The sequence below is a fragment of the Lacerta agilis genome, chromosome 18 (genome assembly GCF_009819535.1).
Source record: "Lacerta agilis isolate rLacAgi1 chromosome 18, rLacAgi1.pri, whole genome shotgun sequence".
NCBI lineage: Eukaryota > Metazoa > Chordata > Lepidosauria > Squamata > Lacertidae > Lacerta > Lacerta agilis.
In genome coordinates this window covers 3,564,872-3,583,311 of record NC_046329.1, presented here as the reverse complement: position 1 = coordinate 3,583,311, position 18,440 = coordinate 3,564,872, and the positions used below count along the sequence as shown (strand labels likewise).

At 45.5% G+C, this 18,440-nt stretch overlaps 1 protein-coding gene across 1 annotated transcript in view; it reads left to right on the top strand.

The window, feature by feature from the left end:
* Positions 1 to 14,482, top strand: part of LOC117039392 (scaffold attachment factor B1-like) — a 34,210-nt gene extending 19,728 nt beyond the window's left edge. Inside the window, exons 14-21 of the mRNA XM_033136482.1 lie at positions 50 to 153; positions 6,422 to 6,709; positions 9,916 to 10,053; positions 10,857 to 10,899; positions 11,005 to 11,117; positions 12,304 to 12,404; positions 13,108 to 13,159; positions 14,289 to 14,482. Coding sequence (XP_032992373.1) covers positions 50 to 153; positions 6,422 to 6,709; positions 9,916 to 10,053; positions 10,857 to 10,899; positions 11,005 to 11,117; positions 12,304 to 12,404; positions 13,108 to 13,159; positions 14,289 to 14,418 — 969 coding nt within the window. The 3' untranslated portion in view covers positions 14,419 to 14,482. The remainder of the gene's footprint in view (positions 1 to 49; positions 154 to 6,421; positions 6,710 to 9,915; positions 10,054 to 10,856; positions 10,900 to 11,004; positions 11,118 to 12,303; positions 12,405 to 13,107; positions 13,160 to 14,288) is intronic.
* The last annotated feature ends 3,958 nt before the right edge of the window (positions 14,483 to 18,440 follow it).

Here is an 18,440-nt window from a genome sequence, read left to right as displayed (position 1 = left end):
TTTCTGTTAACTTTTTTTTTTTTTTTACAATTTGGGTGTTTTCATTTAGAGTGTCAAGAGCCAGGATCGCAAATCGGAGAGTAGAGAAAAAAGCAGAGAGAGGCCCTTCAGCAAAGGCAGAGACCAGAAACGGCAGAGCGAAGAGCCACACCGGTAAGATCCTGTTTTGGCAAAACAAAATTTGCTTCTCAAACATATTTTCTCCACCACCACCCTTCCCTTCATCCTTCATTTCCCCCGAAATGGTAAGCGTGTGATATATAGTTCTGTACTTGGGTCAGCACCTCACAGGCTAACATAGTGAACAAATAGGGCGTGCACACACCCCAGTTCAGCAGCTAGTTTTGCTGGTGAACTACTATGGATGGACCTAGGGGACAAGACCCCAAACTACTCTGCCTGCAGAACCACACAGCCACAATCCATCACTTTTTTTTGGCCTGCTAGATTGGCAGTCGGGGCAGGCAGGCAAGCAGTGCTACTCGTGGAGACAGATTTGAAGAAGAGAAGATGAGTTTGGATTTGATATCCCGCTTTATCACTACCCGAAGGAGTCTCCAAGCGGCTAACATTCTCCTTTCCCTTCCTCCCCCACAACAAACACTCTGTGAGGTGAGTGGGGCTGAGAGACTTCAGAGAAGTGTGACTAGCCCAAGGTCACCCAGCAGCTGCATGTGGAGGAGCGGGGACGTGTACCCGGTTCCCCAGATTACGAGTCCACCGCTCTTAACCACTACACCACACTGGCTCTCCTAGAGGCCCTCTGCTTGCTTGAGCCTCACCCCTAATGGCTCATCTGTTAACACCTAACTCTTCCTACTCCAGGTCTGAAGTAGCCTGCATCTTATTTTTAAACCTTGGCTCTGGTGGTGCCTGTGGCAGGAGCCTAGAAAGCCAGAGGCGGCCTCCGTAGCAGTAGATGTTTCCTCACCACCTTCAGAGCATGGAATAAAACGGTTAACTTCACATACTTGACATCGTGTCCACTCTGCCTTCAAATGTAGAACAAGGTGGTTCTGCCCTTGAGCTCTAGCCTGGACCGCAACCTGTGCGTGTGTTTCCTGTCTCGCTCCTGCATAGGTAAAGAAAGACTTCTCTTGATGCTGGCGGAGCCTCTTGGTTGGCACGGACAACAGATCCATTCCTACCTAGCAACAGCCTGATGATCTCTGCTGTTCTGCTCACGATCATCTAGCTCTCTTCACAGCAGAGAAAAGGAATAAACCTTGGGAATTCCGACACTTTTCTGCCAAATCTGGATCCTTTTGGCCACAGGCCTGGAGAAAGGACAGCAGTGTGTCACCATGGCAGCCCTGTGACAGATTGCTCAGGGAGAGAGTTTTCTGGAACTAAGAACAACCAGCGTCTTAGATGCAGGTCCCACCTCTCCTCAAGATGTCTGAGGCCCTCCTGACTCTTGGGACACCCAGTCCTAGCGATTCCCCCCAGAGTATTTCCCAGAAGATAGCCAGGTGCCTTGTTTCTAAAATATCGCTCGAGAATCCAGGAAAAGGGAATTGATCCGTGTTGGCTTGGGGAAGCCGGAATTCCAAATGCACAGTTCCAGCACCATTCCCTCCAGTTGTAAGGGGCAAATGACTCCAGAATTCAGCAGTGACAAGGACACAGAGTCGGAAACTACAGTACTGCAAATGACCTTCTTGGGTGCTGCGTATATACGTGAAAACTTGTGTAATGGAGAACACTGTCTGAAAATCCTGTAAGCACCCTATAAACCTCTGGAAATCCAAAAACAAAAAAACACGAAACTCCACCACAGTTGTTCCTTCCAAACCCCCTTTCTCAAACTCCCAACTGTCCACAGGTCTCAAAGGTCAGCGTAAAAGCTCATGGGATTTGTTTTTCACTATGTATTATTTTCCAACGCTGCATGTGCACACAGTTGCACGCAAGTCGAACGCGTGTAACTGGAGAGACACCTGTACTAGCAAAAGAGCCAGGCCAGGTTTCTGGCTCATAGCCTGGGCACTACTAAACCTGAAGCTGCCAGGCCCACTGATTGAGGAGAAGAAGAGTTTGGATTTGATATCCCGCTAATTCACTACCCGAAGGAGTCTCAAAGTGGCTTACATTCTCCTTTCCCTTCCTCCCCCACAACAAACACTCTGTGAGGTGAGTAAGGCTGAGAGACTTCAGAGAAGTGTGACTAGCCCAAGGTCACCCAGCAGCTGCATGTGGAGGAGCGGGGAAGCGAACCCGGTTCACCAGATTACGAGACTACCGCTCTTAACCACTACACCACACTGTCTCTCTTCAGGAGCAAGACCTGAAGAAGCAGAGCCAAGATCCCTCACCAGGTGCCTTCCCTGGGCTGGAGAAGCAGTGCCTCCCATGATAACATTGCAAGTCTGGTAGGACAGGGAGCAATGAAATGCAGGAGAAGTGCCCAAAGGCAAAGAATTGGCCGTTTTGAGTACAGTGGAACCTCGGGTTGCGAACATGATCCATGCGGGAGGCACGTTCGCAACCCGCAGCACTATGTCTACGCACGCGCGTTATGTGGTTTGGCGCTTAAGCGCGAATTAGCGCTTCTGCGCATGCGCAAGTACCGAAACCCGAATGTAACCCGTTCCAGTACTTCCGGGTTTGGCGCGTCCGTAACCTGAAAACGCGCAACCCACAGTGAGCTCAACCTGAGGTATGACTGTACTCCGAAAGGGAGTAGACTGGAGGCAGAGTCCAAAAGGGCTCAGCTCAGAGCAAGATGCTCCCTTGGAGGCATCCTAGGTGCTGCAGCCTTGCCTGTTTGCTCCTCCACAAAGTCAAGGTATGTCATCTTTGCTGGTGCTCCAGAAGCTGCATGTTAATCTCTGGATCCTGGGGACAAGAAGAATGAACAGTGCAGAATTCATTAAAGGCTTGGTGATGGGACTTTGCAGAGCCACTGTCAGATAATGGACCAGATGGGCAAATAGACTGGCCTGGTATAAATCAGCTTCCGGGTTCTCATCAGATCATATTCAGCCAGAGGCACCACCAAGGTTACACTCCCATGTCTACAGCGTCTCAGGTTCATGGTTTGCAACAGCTCTTCTCCATCTACAGACCCCAATGTCTAGAACTGCGTCAAAAGGGCTCTTTCTGTCTCAAAATCCCCCTCAACTGTGTCCAAAGCCTGCAAACCTCATGCACCAGGCTCACGATTTGGTTCGATTCCAGAGTGCCCTGAGGAAGCAAGGAGGACTTCCACACACATAATAAATCATTTCTTGGCGAGAAGGGTCTCCTTTATTTATGTTTCGGCTGTCCACTAATTCCCCAGCTGAAACTCAATTTTAGTTTAAAGATTTTCCCCACCCCAGCTCGGAAACCCTTGGAACGCCACCCCTGAACTGTTACAGTGCAATTCTAATCATGTCTACTCAAAAGTACAGTACTGTTGAAATCAATCCCAAGTAAGTGAGTCTAGGATTGCAGCCTTTGAGAACTTACCAAGCAGGAAGAAAGAAGAGGTAACTCGGTCACTCACTGGCAACAATCTTTCATGCAGTTCGACATGAAGACAAAAGACTTCCTTCTGGAGCTTGAAAAACCTGGTGGTTCTTCGGATTCTTATCTATATTAGTAACTTTGTATTAATGTGACATTTTTATATGTAATTGTATTTTTGTAATACTTTTAAGTGGTCTGTTGTAGCTTCAGTTCTTTGCACACCACGTTTTAAATATATCAAGCGGCATATAAATTAAATAATAAACGATGCTCTGAAGAAGCGGCTTGAAACATTATTTTCTCTTCCCCCACCAGGTGTCAACTTGAATAAAATATTGGGGGGGGGGGTTAATCCCGCCCTGCACAATTGATCACAAGACGCAACAAACACACACCATTGAATGGCAATGCCCATGAACTTCAGCCTCAAATATTTTATTGAGGGGGTGGAGGGACCTCGGCTCCTAGGTGTTGGCTCCTATGCCCCCTGCCCATCTTTAGTTTGACAAGGGTTTGTGCTGATTTCGTGGTGGCAGTTCTGTTTGCAGACCCATCGTTCAGCTCAGTCAATACAAAATCCTGCCATGGCTTATTTTATAGGCACGTCTTATTTTATGAGAAACACGGTATGTAGGCGTTCATGTGAGTGTGGAGGGGTTTTGTTTTTGCCACATACAACACCTTTTTTTTAAGGGTCACCTGGGAGTCCTTTAATTGTTAATGGTTTTGTGAGGACTTTTGTAAAGTCCTGCACCCACCTCCACATCCTGAAACAGAAGTTTCACTCCTGGTTTGGGATGTAAAAGTTGCTGGCTCTGCTTTTTGATGGAAGCAGAATTTAATCCTTTTACTACCTGCACTCCCACTTGCTGGAAAGAAGGAAACAGCATGGTAAGTCTCTTTACCTTTACAGATTTAGGCAGATATTGAAGACACACCCCTTCTCCTTGGACTGTCAACGATTAGACTCTTGTTATAGTCAAAGCCTCTCATTTTCTGAAACTTGGGAAGCCACAATCCCAGCAGGTTTGAAAATAGATCCTTTATGTGCTCTGCCTATTGAATCACATAATCTGTGCATCGAGAAATAAGCAAATCATTTGGTCTGATGTTAAGAACTTTGTGCAAGCTTGGTTTGTGCAAATTTTTTGTTGCTGCTTCTGCCTGAAGATGGAAAGGGGCTCAAATCACTTCTGCTGTTTGTCCAACGCCTGCTTTTTGTTGTGGTGGTGTACAGTTAAGCTCTCGGTTAAGAAAATATGTCTTCCTCGGACCATAAAGACTCAAAACTCATGTGAGTTCTCTTTCATGTGAAATGAACATACAGGTAGTAGGAAATCATCTTCAGTGGGGGCTAGAGAGAATGAAAGATGTTTGGTATTACCAGTAGGAGAACACTTCAATCTCCCAGGACATTCTATACAAGATCTCAAAGTAGCTGTCTTACTACAAAGGAATTTCAGAAATAGACTGGAAAGAGAAGTTGCTGAATTGCAACTCATTACCATACTTAAAACCATGGAGAGACCTGGTCTGAACAAAGACATTGGATTCTTATCTCATTATACATGACAAAGCTATCTTTAGCCATTGCCTTTTCCTGTAAGACCAATTGCAGTCGTTAACAGTCGTCAACAGGTTTTCCACACCTATCAGCCAATCCCCCATCTCCCACCACTGAGTAATACCCCTCCCCACTCTCTCACTATATATAAGGCTCTGGTGACTTCTGTTTCAGTGTATCTGAAGAAGTGTGCATGCACACGAAAGCTCATACCAAGAACAAACTTAGTTGGTCTCTAAGGTGCTACTGGGAGGATTTTTTTTATTATTTTTTTTTTTTCATTTTGGAACAGTTTGCTACAAGACACATAGGAACTCTTCTCTCCCCCCCCCCCCTTTTCTATATATATGTGGTTAAAAATAAATCGAAGTGGGTTGTTCTTCTTCCATCAAAATAATGTAGCTGTTCAGCTGAAACCACAGCAGTACAGAAGAACAAACAGATGGAGCAGTTGAATAAGCATCCATTTAAAGGTACAGCTGTTTTGTTCCCAAAGGAAGCCCAAAGCAGCTAACAGCAGAAAGAAAGCAGCTCCGCCAATACAAAATAGCAGAATACTGTAATCAAAATATCAGAATATTGCTTTGTTAACCAAACTTATACTATATTCAGATGTAAAACAAATCAAACCCACCTTTTGTCAAACACAGTAATACAATAAATAACAACACCCTTGCCTTCTGGCCTTGATGTCCCCAATGTTACCTTCGTTCCCACGATGCTGGGAGCTTCTGTTCCACGGAGGTGATCCCATGCTGCCTGTGGACTGAGTATCTTTTCAAGCCTGAGCTCTTAGTAGAATGTGTGCTTTTATTTAAAATGCGTCTCTGGGTTATTTGTGGGGCCTCCCTGGTGTTTTTACATGAGTAGAATGTGTGCTTTTATTTAAAATGCATCTCTGGGTTATTTGTGGGGCATAGGAACTCGTTCATTTTTTTAAAAAAATATACTCCGCCCCCCCCCCACAAGGTTTGAGGGACAATGGACCAGCCCCCTGCTGAAAAAGTTTGCCGGCCCCTGCTCTAGATAGTCCCAGTCAACTGGCTGCTCAGTGCTAACAGGAGTGATGCAAAATAAATAGCAGCCTTAGGCCCCTGCGTTTCCAACTCCTCACCCTGCCAATGTCAGCATTCTGCTGATTCCACCTTTGCTAGAACCCCCAGCCTTCACTGGGCTGATGGTCTCTGCTTGAAGGCTGCAAACCACAGGGTAAGAGCCAAAGGGCTGGTGAGCCAAGGTGTTTTTACCTGTGGAGAGAGGAGAGGAAACAAGACACACCCTCAGAAGCTGCCCCGCTTCCGACAGACTTCCCCTCTTGGCCTTAAACCTTTACACGGGTGCTAAGACCTCCATCTGTGGGGGGGGGGGCCTTCATAAAATTTCACCTGCCTCCTTTTAAACCAGGAGCCGTGACCGGCAGAAGCAGCGCTTGCACTCCATCTGGGAGCAGGAGGAGCGCGAGAGGCTGGAGATCACCCGGGAGAAGCTGGAGTTTGAGCGTTCGCGCCTGGAGAGGGAGCGGATGGAGAGGGAACGCCTGGAAAGAGAGCGGATGCACATTGAGCACGAGAGGAGGCGGGAGCAGGAGCGCATCCAGCGCGAGAGGGAGGAGCTGCGCCGGCAGCACGACCAGCTGCGCTACGAGCAGGAGAGGCGGGTGGCCCTGAGGAGGCCGTATGACTTGGACGGGAGGTAAAACTCGTCTCTCCCCCCATCAGCGGACTTCAGGAAATCCCTGTGGTTGTAGTGGGAGGTGTGGGGGAACTTGTCATAGTCCCAACAACATTTAGTTGTTGTTTTTTTAAATAATATTTATTAGAATTTTTCGGATTATAACCAAATAACAACACATGATTAAATTTTTCTTTTTTTTTAATAAGAATTTATTGATTTTTACAACAAACAAAACACCCACATTAACCCAACACCTAACTGAAAATAGACAAATACATATACACCAATAATTATTATTCTTATATCATCAAAAAAAGATCTTGATTGAATCTTGGCACAGACTTCCCCTGCCTTTCACCTTCGTTTCTAATACCAAATATTACTTTAATAACATCATATAAAAAATTAACACCTAATCTTGTTTTATAACATGCAAAAATTTAACAAAACTAACTTAACAAAAATTTAATCATATTATGACTTCATATTAATTCCACACACAATTCTAGTTCTTAATACATTATTCTCAATATAAATCACAGCAAATATCCTCTTTCTCTATAACTGCTGTTAATAACAAAAATTTAAATATCTCTTTTCTTAGTCCAAAAACTTAAAATCTTGACACGCCGGTTTCAGGTTACCATAGTTTATCATTTTTTCTTTTTACCGTTAATACAGTTCACCCTATCCCCCTTCTGTCCATTTTCTTTAGTCGTCTTACTCCAGAGCCGCTCCTCGAAGTGTCATTTTTCCTTACAAGTCCACAGATCCAGACAAAAACCAAAACAGTCCTTGCATAGAGCTTCAGGGTACGCAAATCCTCTTCTTCCAGCTTCTCCGGTTCACCATACCATTCCTCTTTTATTTGTAGACACAATTTTTTCACCGACGCTCCCGGGCTCTCACCTCGAGAGTTAGATATAACAATTCTCCTCGTCCTGGGTCTGCCACCCCCGAAGGACGTTTCATTTTTCCAGAGTCGCCAGACCATTCCATCCTGTTCTTCAATCATCCCCTTCAGTTCCATGCCAAGGCTCCCTTCCAATGCAGCCATTTCTTGTAACATGATTAAATTTTTCTAACGCCCCCTTTCTCTCACCAAGAGGAGCATGCCAAATAAACCCCCCTCTCACTGGGGTAAACAATAATACTTTGCCAATTTAATCACTTACATTACACCTACCATCTTAATACTCGAGGACTTCCCCGATTCCCCCCCGTTGACTCCCAAATAAAACCTAATTTACAGTTATTGCCAATTAATCCCCATACTATTTCCTCTCCTCCTTACATTTTCAGTATTTCTTATCAAATATTTTTCCAACTTACAAATTTAATTCCTCATTTTTAATTATCCTCCGCACTCACTGTATTTCTAAGCTTTCATTGTCTAATCCCCAATCTATTGCAACAACATAATTAAGATTAATTTTACATTAGGCACTTCCCCCCCTTTCTCTCCCCATTCATTTTAAAACCGTTAACCATTGTCCATTACCAAACCATATGTCTAACCATAGTATCAAGAGAGAACTTCCATAAAAATCATAGTTTTTCAACCCACCCCCACCCTTTCAAATCCCAAAATTCCACAGTCCTGGGAAACTGGCTTGTACTCCATTCTTATCTCATATGTCCTTGAAAGTTTTACAACAACCGAAGTCTGTACCGTCTTCCGCCGAACACTCTTATTTCCTGCAGTTTTCCCATTTTTTCTTCTTGTTGTTTTTAGCCTCCTGATTTTTCTAACTTTCCCCGACGGGTTGAGTCCACCGTTTTTTTCCTTGGATTTTCTCTTCATTGTATTTGTCCTCATAGCTTTCACAAAAAGTTTTAAATCCATTTTCCTGCACAGCTAAGTCCGCAGCAACCACTGTCCCCGTTAGCTGATTTAGCTGGTTAACTCCTTCTGTTAACTTACACAAAAGTTCCAAAACTTTTATTTTAAAGTCCTTAGTCCATTTCCTTTTAGGCATCCTCACGGTCCATAAAGTCAGTAAAGCTTATGCAGTCCAAATGTTATCTCAAAGAGAGGGCAATAGTATCTTAAAAGCTTCAGAAATTTCCTTGTTACAAAGTCTATAAAATTGCGTTCAGGGAACCGACTTCTGTTTTTAGAGTTCCCAAAACTTCCAGATTTAACTCAATTTTCTTTTTTTGTTCTTTTATCAAAGTCAGTACTTACAAAACCCAAATTAGCCAGATCTCGAAAGAATTAGACGCTCTCCCCTGCCGGCGCCGCTACTTCCCGCTGCGAGGCTAGCGGTAAATCCACAGCCCCCACGCCTTCAACCTCTCCCGTCACGGCTGCCCTTACTAGGGCTCACCGGAGAGCAAGGGAGGCGCCCCTGGGGGGACCCGCCGGATCCATGGCTCCAGGACTCTCCACCTGGAGTTTCTGGGGGGGTCGAGGCGTCCCAACAACATTTAGAGTTGGATTCAGCGTGGTGCCTTTAGCACGGCAAGCTATATCCTTTCATGCTCTTTTTAGAGTTGCTTTTTTAAAAAACAAAACACCGTAAGTAGGCTTTCTTATCAATGCATATACTAGGGGTCTGCAGGGGTTTGAAGAGCTGTATCGGTCTCTTCATCTATCCTAGCGAGTCAGGACATTCCACGCAGTTTGCACTGCTCCAATGGGAAACCTAGGAAACAGTCTTATAACTGATCAGACTATCGGTTCATCTTTGCTATCTCATGCCAACAAAGGTCTGACATCGAGGGAAACCTTTTTTTCCCTGCGAAGCTGTCTCTTTGCCACGGCAGGGTCTTCTATCATCAAATTGTAACAACCATTGCATAGCCTGATTAAACAAATAACAAAGGGTTGGGAGGTGAATACTTGGGGGCTTAATTTAGATTAAAGCAGGGAGTAGCCAGTGTGCAGTGACCTCCAGGTGCTGTTGGACTACATCTCCCATCATCCCTGCATGTCAGCCATGCTGGGTGGGGTTAATGGAAGTTGAGACAGCATCTTAAGGGGGGCCACATTAGGTGTCCCCAAATTAAAGCATTCAGTTAAGTGAATTAAGCTTTTTGAGTGATATACTCCAGGCTAAACATACCCTAACCCTGTTCTTTATCAAAGCCATTTTATTGTCCATGGGATGTCTTTATTTCCTTCAATCTTCTTTTGTCATGTTGATATATCAAGAAAACAGAGTGGCTAGAAATCTCCTTGTCTTGACCTCTTCCTCTACCTCCTTCCTTCCCCCCTGCAGGAGAGACGATCCATATTGGCCAGAGGCAAAGCGAATGGCGTTGGATGACCGCCATCGCTCGGATTTCAGTCGCCAGGACCGGTTCCATGACTTTGATCACAGGGATCGTGGGCGGTACCAAGACCATTCCCTGGACAGGTGAGCCAGCAGAGTGATGAGCTTTGCCTCCTGCTTGGGGGGGGAGGTGCTTATTTATAATAATTTATATTATTGCCTTCTGCAACCAAAATTCCCTAAGCAGGTTACACAGCTCGTTTTCTGAATTGTGTCTTACCCAGGCAGGAATTTCTGGGAAGGATTGTCTGGGGTGGGGGAGAGGTGAAGAATACAGTGTCATTCCTACCTAGGGCATCCTAGTTAAAAGGTGTGGGGTTTATTTGGGCACCTCCAAAATGAGCCAGTGTTCACTAGCAAAATGCCCTCTGTGGGGAAGGGGGGTGGGGGCCTGCTACTTTGCAGACTGCGTGGCTCTAACAAACCTACACTGAGATGCCATATCAGTCAGCCCTCGAGTCTACATGTAACTCCTGGAGGGGAGAGCCTTTTCACCACCTGCTGCAGAATCTACACACCTCCTTGCAGCTTTCTGTGTATTGTAACAGTAAGCTGCTTTGGGAATCAGCGTTGGATTTAAAAAGCAGTATATAAATCTGGGAGGAGGACTCTTCAGGTGTTGCTAGGCTACAATTCTTATAATCCCTGACCATGACTTTTGGGGCTGAAAGGAGTTCAAGTCAGCTTTTTTAGGGGGGGGCTACAGTTTCTGCACCCTAGGATAAATATGGATTCCCTCCTTAAGCAAACGTTGCAGTTCAGCGAGCGTAGCATGAATTTCTTCCTCTATCCAAGAGAAACAGGTTGCCGGTGCTCCTTTAACCTTTGTGCATATCAGGTAACAGTTTAGCGCAAGAGCCTGATGTCGATTATATTGTTCTTTCCAGGAGAGAAGGGTCACGAGGAATAATGGGAGACCGAGACGGACAGGTGAGATGCTCTGGTTGTGGGCCTGGTAGTGCAAAACCACTTAGGACTAAATGCTGCTTGCTTTTTTCAAGTGCATGACATCATTTCCTGTCTCTGCTCCTGCAGCATCACACAGACGACCGCCATGGGGGACCAGATCGCCACTCACGGGATGGCTGGAGCAGCTATGGGTCTGACAGGCGCTTGAGCGAGGGACGGGGGATAACCCCACATTCCCGGTGAGTGTACTCAGGTGGTGGTGGAGCAGCCACCACACCAGTGCTTCAGTCTTGGTGTTCTTGCATATATGGAGCAGCTTAACTTTTTTCTTAATAGTTCTGTCTCCCAAGAGGCTCACAGTTGAAGAAAGGAGTGTGTTTTCAGTGGGGAAGAATAGTCATAGAATTGCAGATTTGGAAGGGTCTAGACCCGTGATTCCCAATGTGGGGCATACGTCCCATGGAGGCAATTTAGATTTTTATGGGGGGCAATTTGAGAATCAGTTATTAACAGTTAATGGCCTTTTGGGTTTCCTCCACATGAATAGTTCACTTTTTGAACGACAAGAATTATATGTCACTCGGGGGGGGGGGGGCGTGCATCAGGATTTTAGAGAGGCTTAGGTGAGGCATGACCAAAAAAAGGTTGGGAACCACTACTCTAGAACTGAGTTCTGGCTGGGGGGGAAATAATCGCTGCCCTTGCCCCATCAGCTGTCCTGTTAAATGGGGGCATGGAGGCCCCTGCATCGGCCACTAGCTAATTCACATAGAGAAGCTGTTTTCTTCTCTCCATTGTTCGGAACAGATGGGAGAAGGGGCACCCAATCCTGGCATGCAGTGAGATGTGGGCATGTTTCAATGTGTGTGTTTGATATAGGAGAGTCCGAGCCAGTGCAAACAGGAACTGAGCAGGAATTGCAAAAGGGCCTCTCATTTTGGATGGGATACTCAGAGAGACCTTTTGTGGGCAGCCTAGGAGGACCCACAGACCAGACTCCAGTCACCTCTGTCTTGATGGAGTGAGGGTCTGCCTAGTCCCTCCATTCCGTTTCCAACTGCTGCCAGCTATAGTACTTCCAAAAAAAAGCACCCCAAGCATAGAGGCTTCCATTTTTCTATCATGGCCCAGAGAGAGAGAGAGAAACTTTCAGGAAATACAGCTTTTAATGTTTAATAGATTACTGTATTTTAACATTCTTTTGGAAGCTGTCCAGAGAGGCTGGGGAAACCCAGCCAGATGGGTGGGGTATAAATAATAATAATAATAATAATAATAATAATAATAATAATAAAAAATACTATCAAAGTTGAGAATTCAAAATATTTGTGTGTGTTTTGAAGGGATTCAAGCATTTTCTTCTGCAGGAAGATAAAAAAACGCTGTCTTTAAAATAAAATAAACCTCGCACTTCTTTTTTTTCAGAGATGGGCGTGACTGGGGGGATCATGGTAGAAAATTCGAAGATCGCTCCTGGCAGAGCAACAATGGGGGTGCGATGGGGCGGGATCATGACCGGTGGCGAGGTAACTCTCTTACTGTTTAGCTGCTGGGTTCTCCCCTCCCTCCCCCCACCCACCCCCAGGATGCTGATGCTAAGCTCTACTGAGAAGTAGCCGCGTAGAAATCAGTGGACCCAAGTTGGTTGTGTCCTTCAGTAGGCCCCGTGGTGGGTACTGTTAGATAGACAAGGGAGGGGTGGAAGAGAGAAATCCGTTAGAGCAGTGTTTCTCCCACCAGGGAGGATATCTGAAGATTGGGGAGAGTGTTTCCAAAAACATGTACTGCAGAAGTAATAAAAAATAAAAAGTCACAAAATTACAATCCATTCGAAAACCGAAATAAAATACTTAAGAGGAGCTTAAGGGGGACGTGGGATTTTTATGTTGGCTAAAGGGGCACATGAGCTTCAAAAGGTTGGGAGGCACTGAGCAGCAGGGCATGTTTGTTGTTACTTGGAATCCTGTGAAATTTGCCAAGCTGCTGTCTCTGCCTCAGTTCCTGCTCCGTAAAATCGAAACATTTACTGCCCTACTCGATAGGGCTACCACCAGGACTCTTTAGCCTTGCAGGCTCACAATCACTCTGCTTCCAAAGCTCTCCCCCCCCTTTTTCGTGCCTTTTTGCTGTAGTTCTAGGGAGAAAAACATGATGAACTAGGCTGAGAGCATCTCAGATGTATTTAGTGCGCTCTGCCCTTATACTTCCTCTTGGGGTTTTTTTTCCCAGGTGGGGGCAGAGGGAGGCGTGGCCACATCTTTCATCGAGGCGGAATGTCTGGGTAAGAAGCCTCTTTCAGCCTTGCCTTCAGAATTACTTACTTCATAAAACTAATATTATTGTTGTTGTTGTTGTTGTTATTACTGTTATATATTTATATATACCCTGCCTTTTTCCCTGACAGGGACTCAAGAGACTTACACACAGCTTGATTGTAAAACAAAAACCCTCAAATCAGTTTTTTTTATTTAAAAAAATCAATAAAATGATTGGTTAAAACAAGTTTTAAAAAAAAAACAATTTAAAACATTAAAATAAGTAATAAAGCAACCACATTTGTCTTTTTTCTTGTTCTGTGTTGCATGCAACTGCTCTCCCCCCTCCCCGCCCCGACCTCAGAACAACTCTTTCCAAATCTACCTCCCGGCTCCACTAATAGAGGAACTATTTTTTTTTTGCATTTCTTTACCTAATTGCTGCCTTGCGCACACATCCTGTGAGGTCCGGTGGCACTAGAGATGCCACTGCTATTTAATTTCCTGTTCTGGCTGAGCATTATCTCGTTGACAATTCTTGTTGCATAACCTCCTCCTCCTCCTCCTCCTCCAGCAAGGCCAAACAACCCCACAGCCCCATTGCTGCTGTTGCTCCTTTCGAGTTCCACAGTGTGTGTGTGTGTTTCTTTCTTTCTTTCTTTCTTTCTTTCTTTCTTTCTTTCTTTCTTTCTTTCTTTCTTTCAAAAGTTCAGTTTTAACTATTTCACATTCGCCTTGGCTTATCACACCTTTTTTTAAAGAAAAGAAAAATATTGTGCACAAGCGCAGGTCAAAAACCCGATTTCCATGTGCGGGAAACTGCAGCAGGGAAGAGAGGGCTCGATTCCTGTTTGCGGGTTTCCCACGGGCATCTGGTCAGCCTCCGAGAACAGGAGGCTGGACTAGATGGGCCATTGGCTTGATCCAGAAGATTCATCTTAACGCTGTTAAGTGTTTGACCCAGCCTTGCTCACGAGGGCAAGAGTTTTCCTTGCCTCTTTTGCTGCACCCGGTGCTCAAATGGACCCCTTGCCACACAACCCCCAAAGCTTCAGGACCCCGCTGCAGATTTGAGTCCTGGCAAACTGAGACGCAAGGCAATATGCAAACCCTTTTTTGTTTTGTTTTATTTTGGTTTGTGATCCCTTTCCTTAGGCGGGGAGGATTCTTGCCAAGCGGCCCGCCAGGCCAGGCATCACCCAGCGGGGAGTCGCAAGCAGAAGGCTTTTCGGGACAAGACAGAGGAAGCAGGCCTGGCGACCCTCGCTTCAGCCGCCGCTATTGAATGTTTCAGCGTTGTTGTTGTTTTTTTTTAACTGTACAAATGGCAACAGATGGGGGGAACACACACACACTACTGCTACTCCCCCCCCCCACCCAGTGTACCACTGACTGTGACCCAGTGTACCACTGACTGCTATAGCTCGATATGTGAAAGAAACAAAAGCCATTCGGGTTTTTGGGTAACGTGTATTTCTCTGTATGTGACCCCCCACCCCACCCCGCGCGCACATGCAAACCTGCCCTCCTCTCCCCCCCTCATTAAAAGAAAAATGTTTCTTTTACGAGGCATTCCATTTTCTATAAATAAATAAACCCAGTTTGCAATTACGTGACAGCTGCTTTTTTGGAAGTCTTTTCATGATCTTGGTTTCCCCCCCCCCTTCAAATATTTTGAGGAGGGATGTTGGAATTGCAATCAAAGAAAGGAGGGTGAATGGAGCTGTCTTAAATTTGAAATCTGTGTTTTGCTCCCGTTTGAACCGGGAATATATCTTCCGTTGAGTAACAAGTCTTATATACAGTGGTACCTCGGGTTAAGTACTTAATTCGTTCTGGAGGTCCGTTCTTAACCTGAAACTCTTCTTAACCTGAAGCACCACTTTAGCTAATGGGACCTCCTGCTGCCGCTGTGCCGCCAGAGCACAATTTCTGTTCTTCAGCGGAGTTCTTAACCTGAAACGTACTTAACCTGAAGCGTGCTTAACCCGAGGCACCACTGTATTGCTTATTTGGTAACATGTTCATCAGGCAATGATTTTAAACACATACACAGTAGCGGTGTGCTTCGGATTCAAGTGGGCAGCTTTGGGACATGGAGCTTGTCTAAAGCAGGATCTTTCCTAAGCGCAGACCTCTATAGCAAGTTGAAGACGGTGTCCGGTGTTACTCCTGCCTAGAATATACCCATGGAAATTGGTTAGCACAACTAGCTCAAATCCATTCATTTCAGTGGTTCTGTTCTGAGTACCCATGGAAATGGGTAGACCTAAGTCAGGTGTGTCAATTTCAATGCATACTCTTCAGTATGGCTCACGTTGGATACAACCCAGTGTGTCTGCAAAAACTGACATGTTTCTCCTGCTTGCCATGTAAGGAAAAGGCCAGGTTGGGTAGATTTGGGGACAGGTGGCGGGGGGAGTGACCCTCGGAAACCAAGACAAACCCCAGTCCTATAACAATACATAAAACATCCCACGTACGGTAGGGGGTGGCAAATATGCTCCGCCTCCAGGACCACAGTCCTTCGTGGACAACCTCCCAAAGGCCACATGTCGGTCAGGGCCAGAAGCAACATCCCAGACACTGGTCAGAGGTTTCTACAGGGGCAGAGAGAGAGTAGCGGTCGGGTGCAGCTGGGGGAGGTAGCTTTGCTCACCTGGCTTCCCAATGTGGAGGTGACTGCTGCAAAGGGAGCCGGAGCAGCCAGGCCGTGGAGAAATCTCTGTAGGCTAAGCAGTGGCACCAATCAGACACCCATGCTGTTGCGCCGGTGCCCGCCTCCCCACTGCCGGGGGTGTTGTCACTGGTTTTAAGCACACTGCAGCCAGGCGCATGAGAAGGGGATGTGGCAATGCCACTGAAGGGTGCGGTCTGGCGGGAATCCTGAAGGCCGGATTGTGAGGGCCACATTTCACCATAAGGGTGGAAGAAGGCAAAGCTGAACAGTGCAGTGCTTCGCACACGCAATAGTATTGTTGCCCTCCCAAGCAGTGCCTGCAGTTTCCCTGGAATGAAGGTCAAATGGAGGCTGTCACAACGTCAGTAAGACCCCCTGGAACCACCCCTAACTCAATAGGCTCTGGGGAGGTCATGAGAGGCCTCTGGGAAGCTGTGGGAGATTTCCAGAGACTCGCACAATCTTCCCAAAGCAAGGTGGAGAGCTCGACAGGTCTTACCGGGTTCCAGACAGGTCATATGAAATCTCACAAGATCTCTGCACCACCCCTTTCAACTGTTCCTTCCCTTTCCATTATTTATTTTCATACCACCTGGGCAAAGCAGTAACCATCTTAAGTAAATCACACACAAGTTGTGTGTCGTCTTGTATATACTGCCTGAGCATAAGGTCAAAGGGTTCACCGCATTAACACACCAGTAGATTTTGCCCATTAGGAGGTTTCCAGGAAAACCCCAAGCCGCATAGCTTTGGGTCCAGAAGGCAAGCCTGTGTCTCCATCAGCCAAAGCGTGCACACGCACACACCCAAAGTTATTTGGTTGTCCAGAGGAGGGCAACCAAAATGGTCCAAGGCCTGGAAACGATGCCTTATGAGGAACGGCTTAGGGAGCTGGGTATATTTAGCCTGGAGAAGAGGCTATATTTAAGGATCTGGTGACTTCTGTTTCAGTGTATATGAAGAAGTGTGCATGCACATGAAAGCTCATACCAAGAACAAACTCAGTTGGTCTCTAAGGTGCTACTGGAAAGAATTTTCTATTTTGTTTCGACTATGGCAGACCAACACGGCTACCCACCTGTAAGGGGTGATATGATAGCCATGTTCAAATATATCAAAGGATGTCATATAGAGGAGGGAGAAAGGTTGTTTTCTGCTGCTCCAGAGAAGCGGACACAGGGCAATGGATTCAAGCTACAAGAAAGAAGATTTCACCTAAACATTAGGAAGAACTTCCTAACAGTGAGAGCTGTTGGACAGTGGAATTTGCTGCCAAGGAGTGTGGTGGAGTCTCCTTCTTTGGAGGTCTTGAAGCAGAGGCTTGACAGCCACCTGTCAGGAATGCTTTGATGGTGTTTCCTGCTTGGCAGGGGGTTGGACTGGATGGCCCTTGGGGTCTCTTCCAACTATGATTCTACTATTCTATGATTATATTGAGCTCCATCTGAAGATGACACAGCATCCAACCAGGTGAAGTGGGGAAAGGCCCCACTCTGGTAACAGCATGGCATCAGATGCTGGGTGGCCATCGGTCATGGATGCTTTAGTTGAGATTCCTGCAGTGCAAGGGGTTGGACTAGGAAATCAGAAACAGAATTGTAGTATTGGAAGGGACCCTGAGAATCATTTGGTCAAACCCCCTGCAATGCAGGAATATGCAGCTGTCCTATACAGGGATAGAACCTGCAACCTTGCGTGTTGTGGAGCTATCCAGAAATTGCATGAAAAATACTGCAGTAATCATTTTAAGAAAACCATTGTGACTCAAGTTTAATGCTCCTGCAATATTCTCATAAGAGCCATTTGAAACCTGCGATCTAAACCTCAACAATGTGATTAAATAAAAAGAAGAGTACTGATGTTGTCATTGATCAGAAGTCAGTCATAAATCAGAAACCAGGACAGGTTCACCTTCATCAGCTGGAAGTATTAAACATTACATGAAAACACATTTGTACCAGTTACATAAATTAAAATTGAAATTCTAAGTCATTATACAACATTTAAACATGTGGTTCCTTACCTAGGTTTTAAGAGATCATATAAGTGGTATCCTATTATTTTCCACGTTTCTCAGAATTAACAACTAAAAAATAAACATTTGAGTAAGAACGCATATATATATATATATATATATATATATATATATATATATATATATATATATATATATTAGTTACATGGATTGAACTGAAAAATTCTAAGACAGAATGTAGTCATATGGGTCCTCACCTAAGTTTAAGAAGATTGACGTGTATCCTGAGGATTCTCTGAGTGTCTTGAAGTTGAGAATGTGTTTATCACCTTTTATATGCATGCACTTTAAAGGGTAGGTGTGGTTCCCTAAAGTTTCTTAAAGGAACAAGGTTCTAAGGCTCAGAGGACACCTGCAATTTAATTTAAAAGTCTCATAAAACATTTTTACTGGGAGAAAACAATACAACTTTTGAAGAGAAATGGTGGGACTTAACCGGCCAGCTCAGGCCATGCGCTTACAAAGGAACTTAGTTCAGATGCCTCTTATACTAGATTCTAAACCTAGCGCTGTGGGTTAAACCACAGAGCCTTGGGCCTGCTGATCAGAAGTTTGGCGGTTCGAATCCCCGCAGTGACGGGGTGAGCTCCCG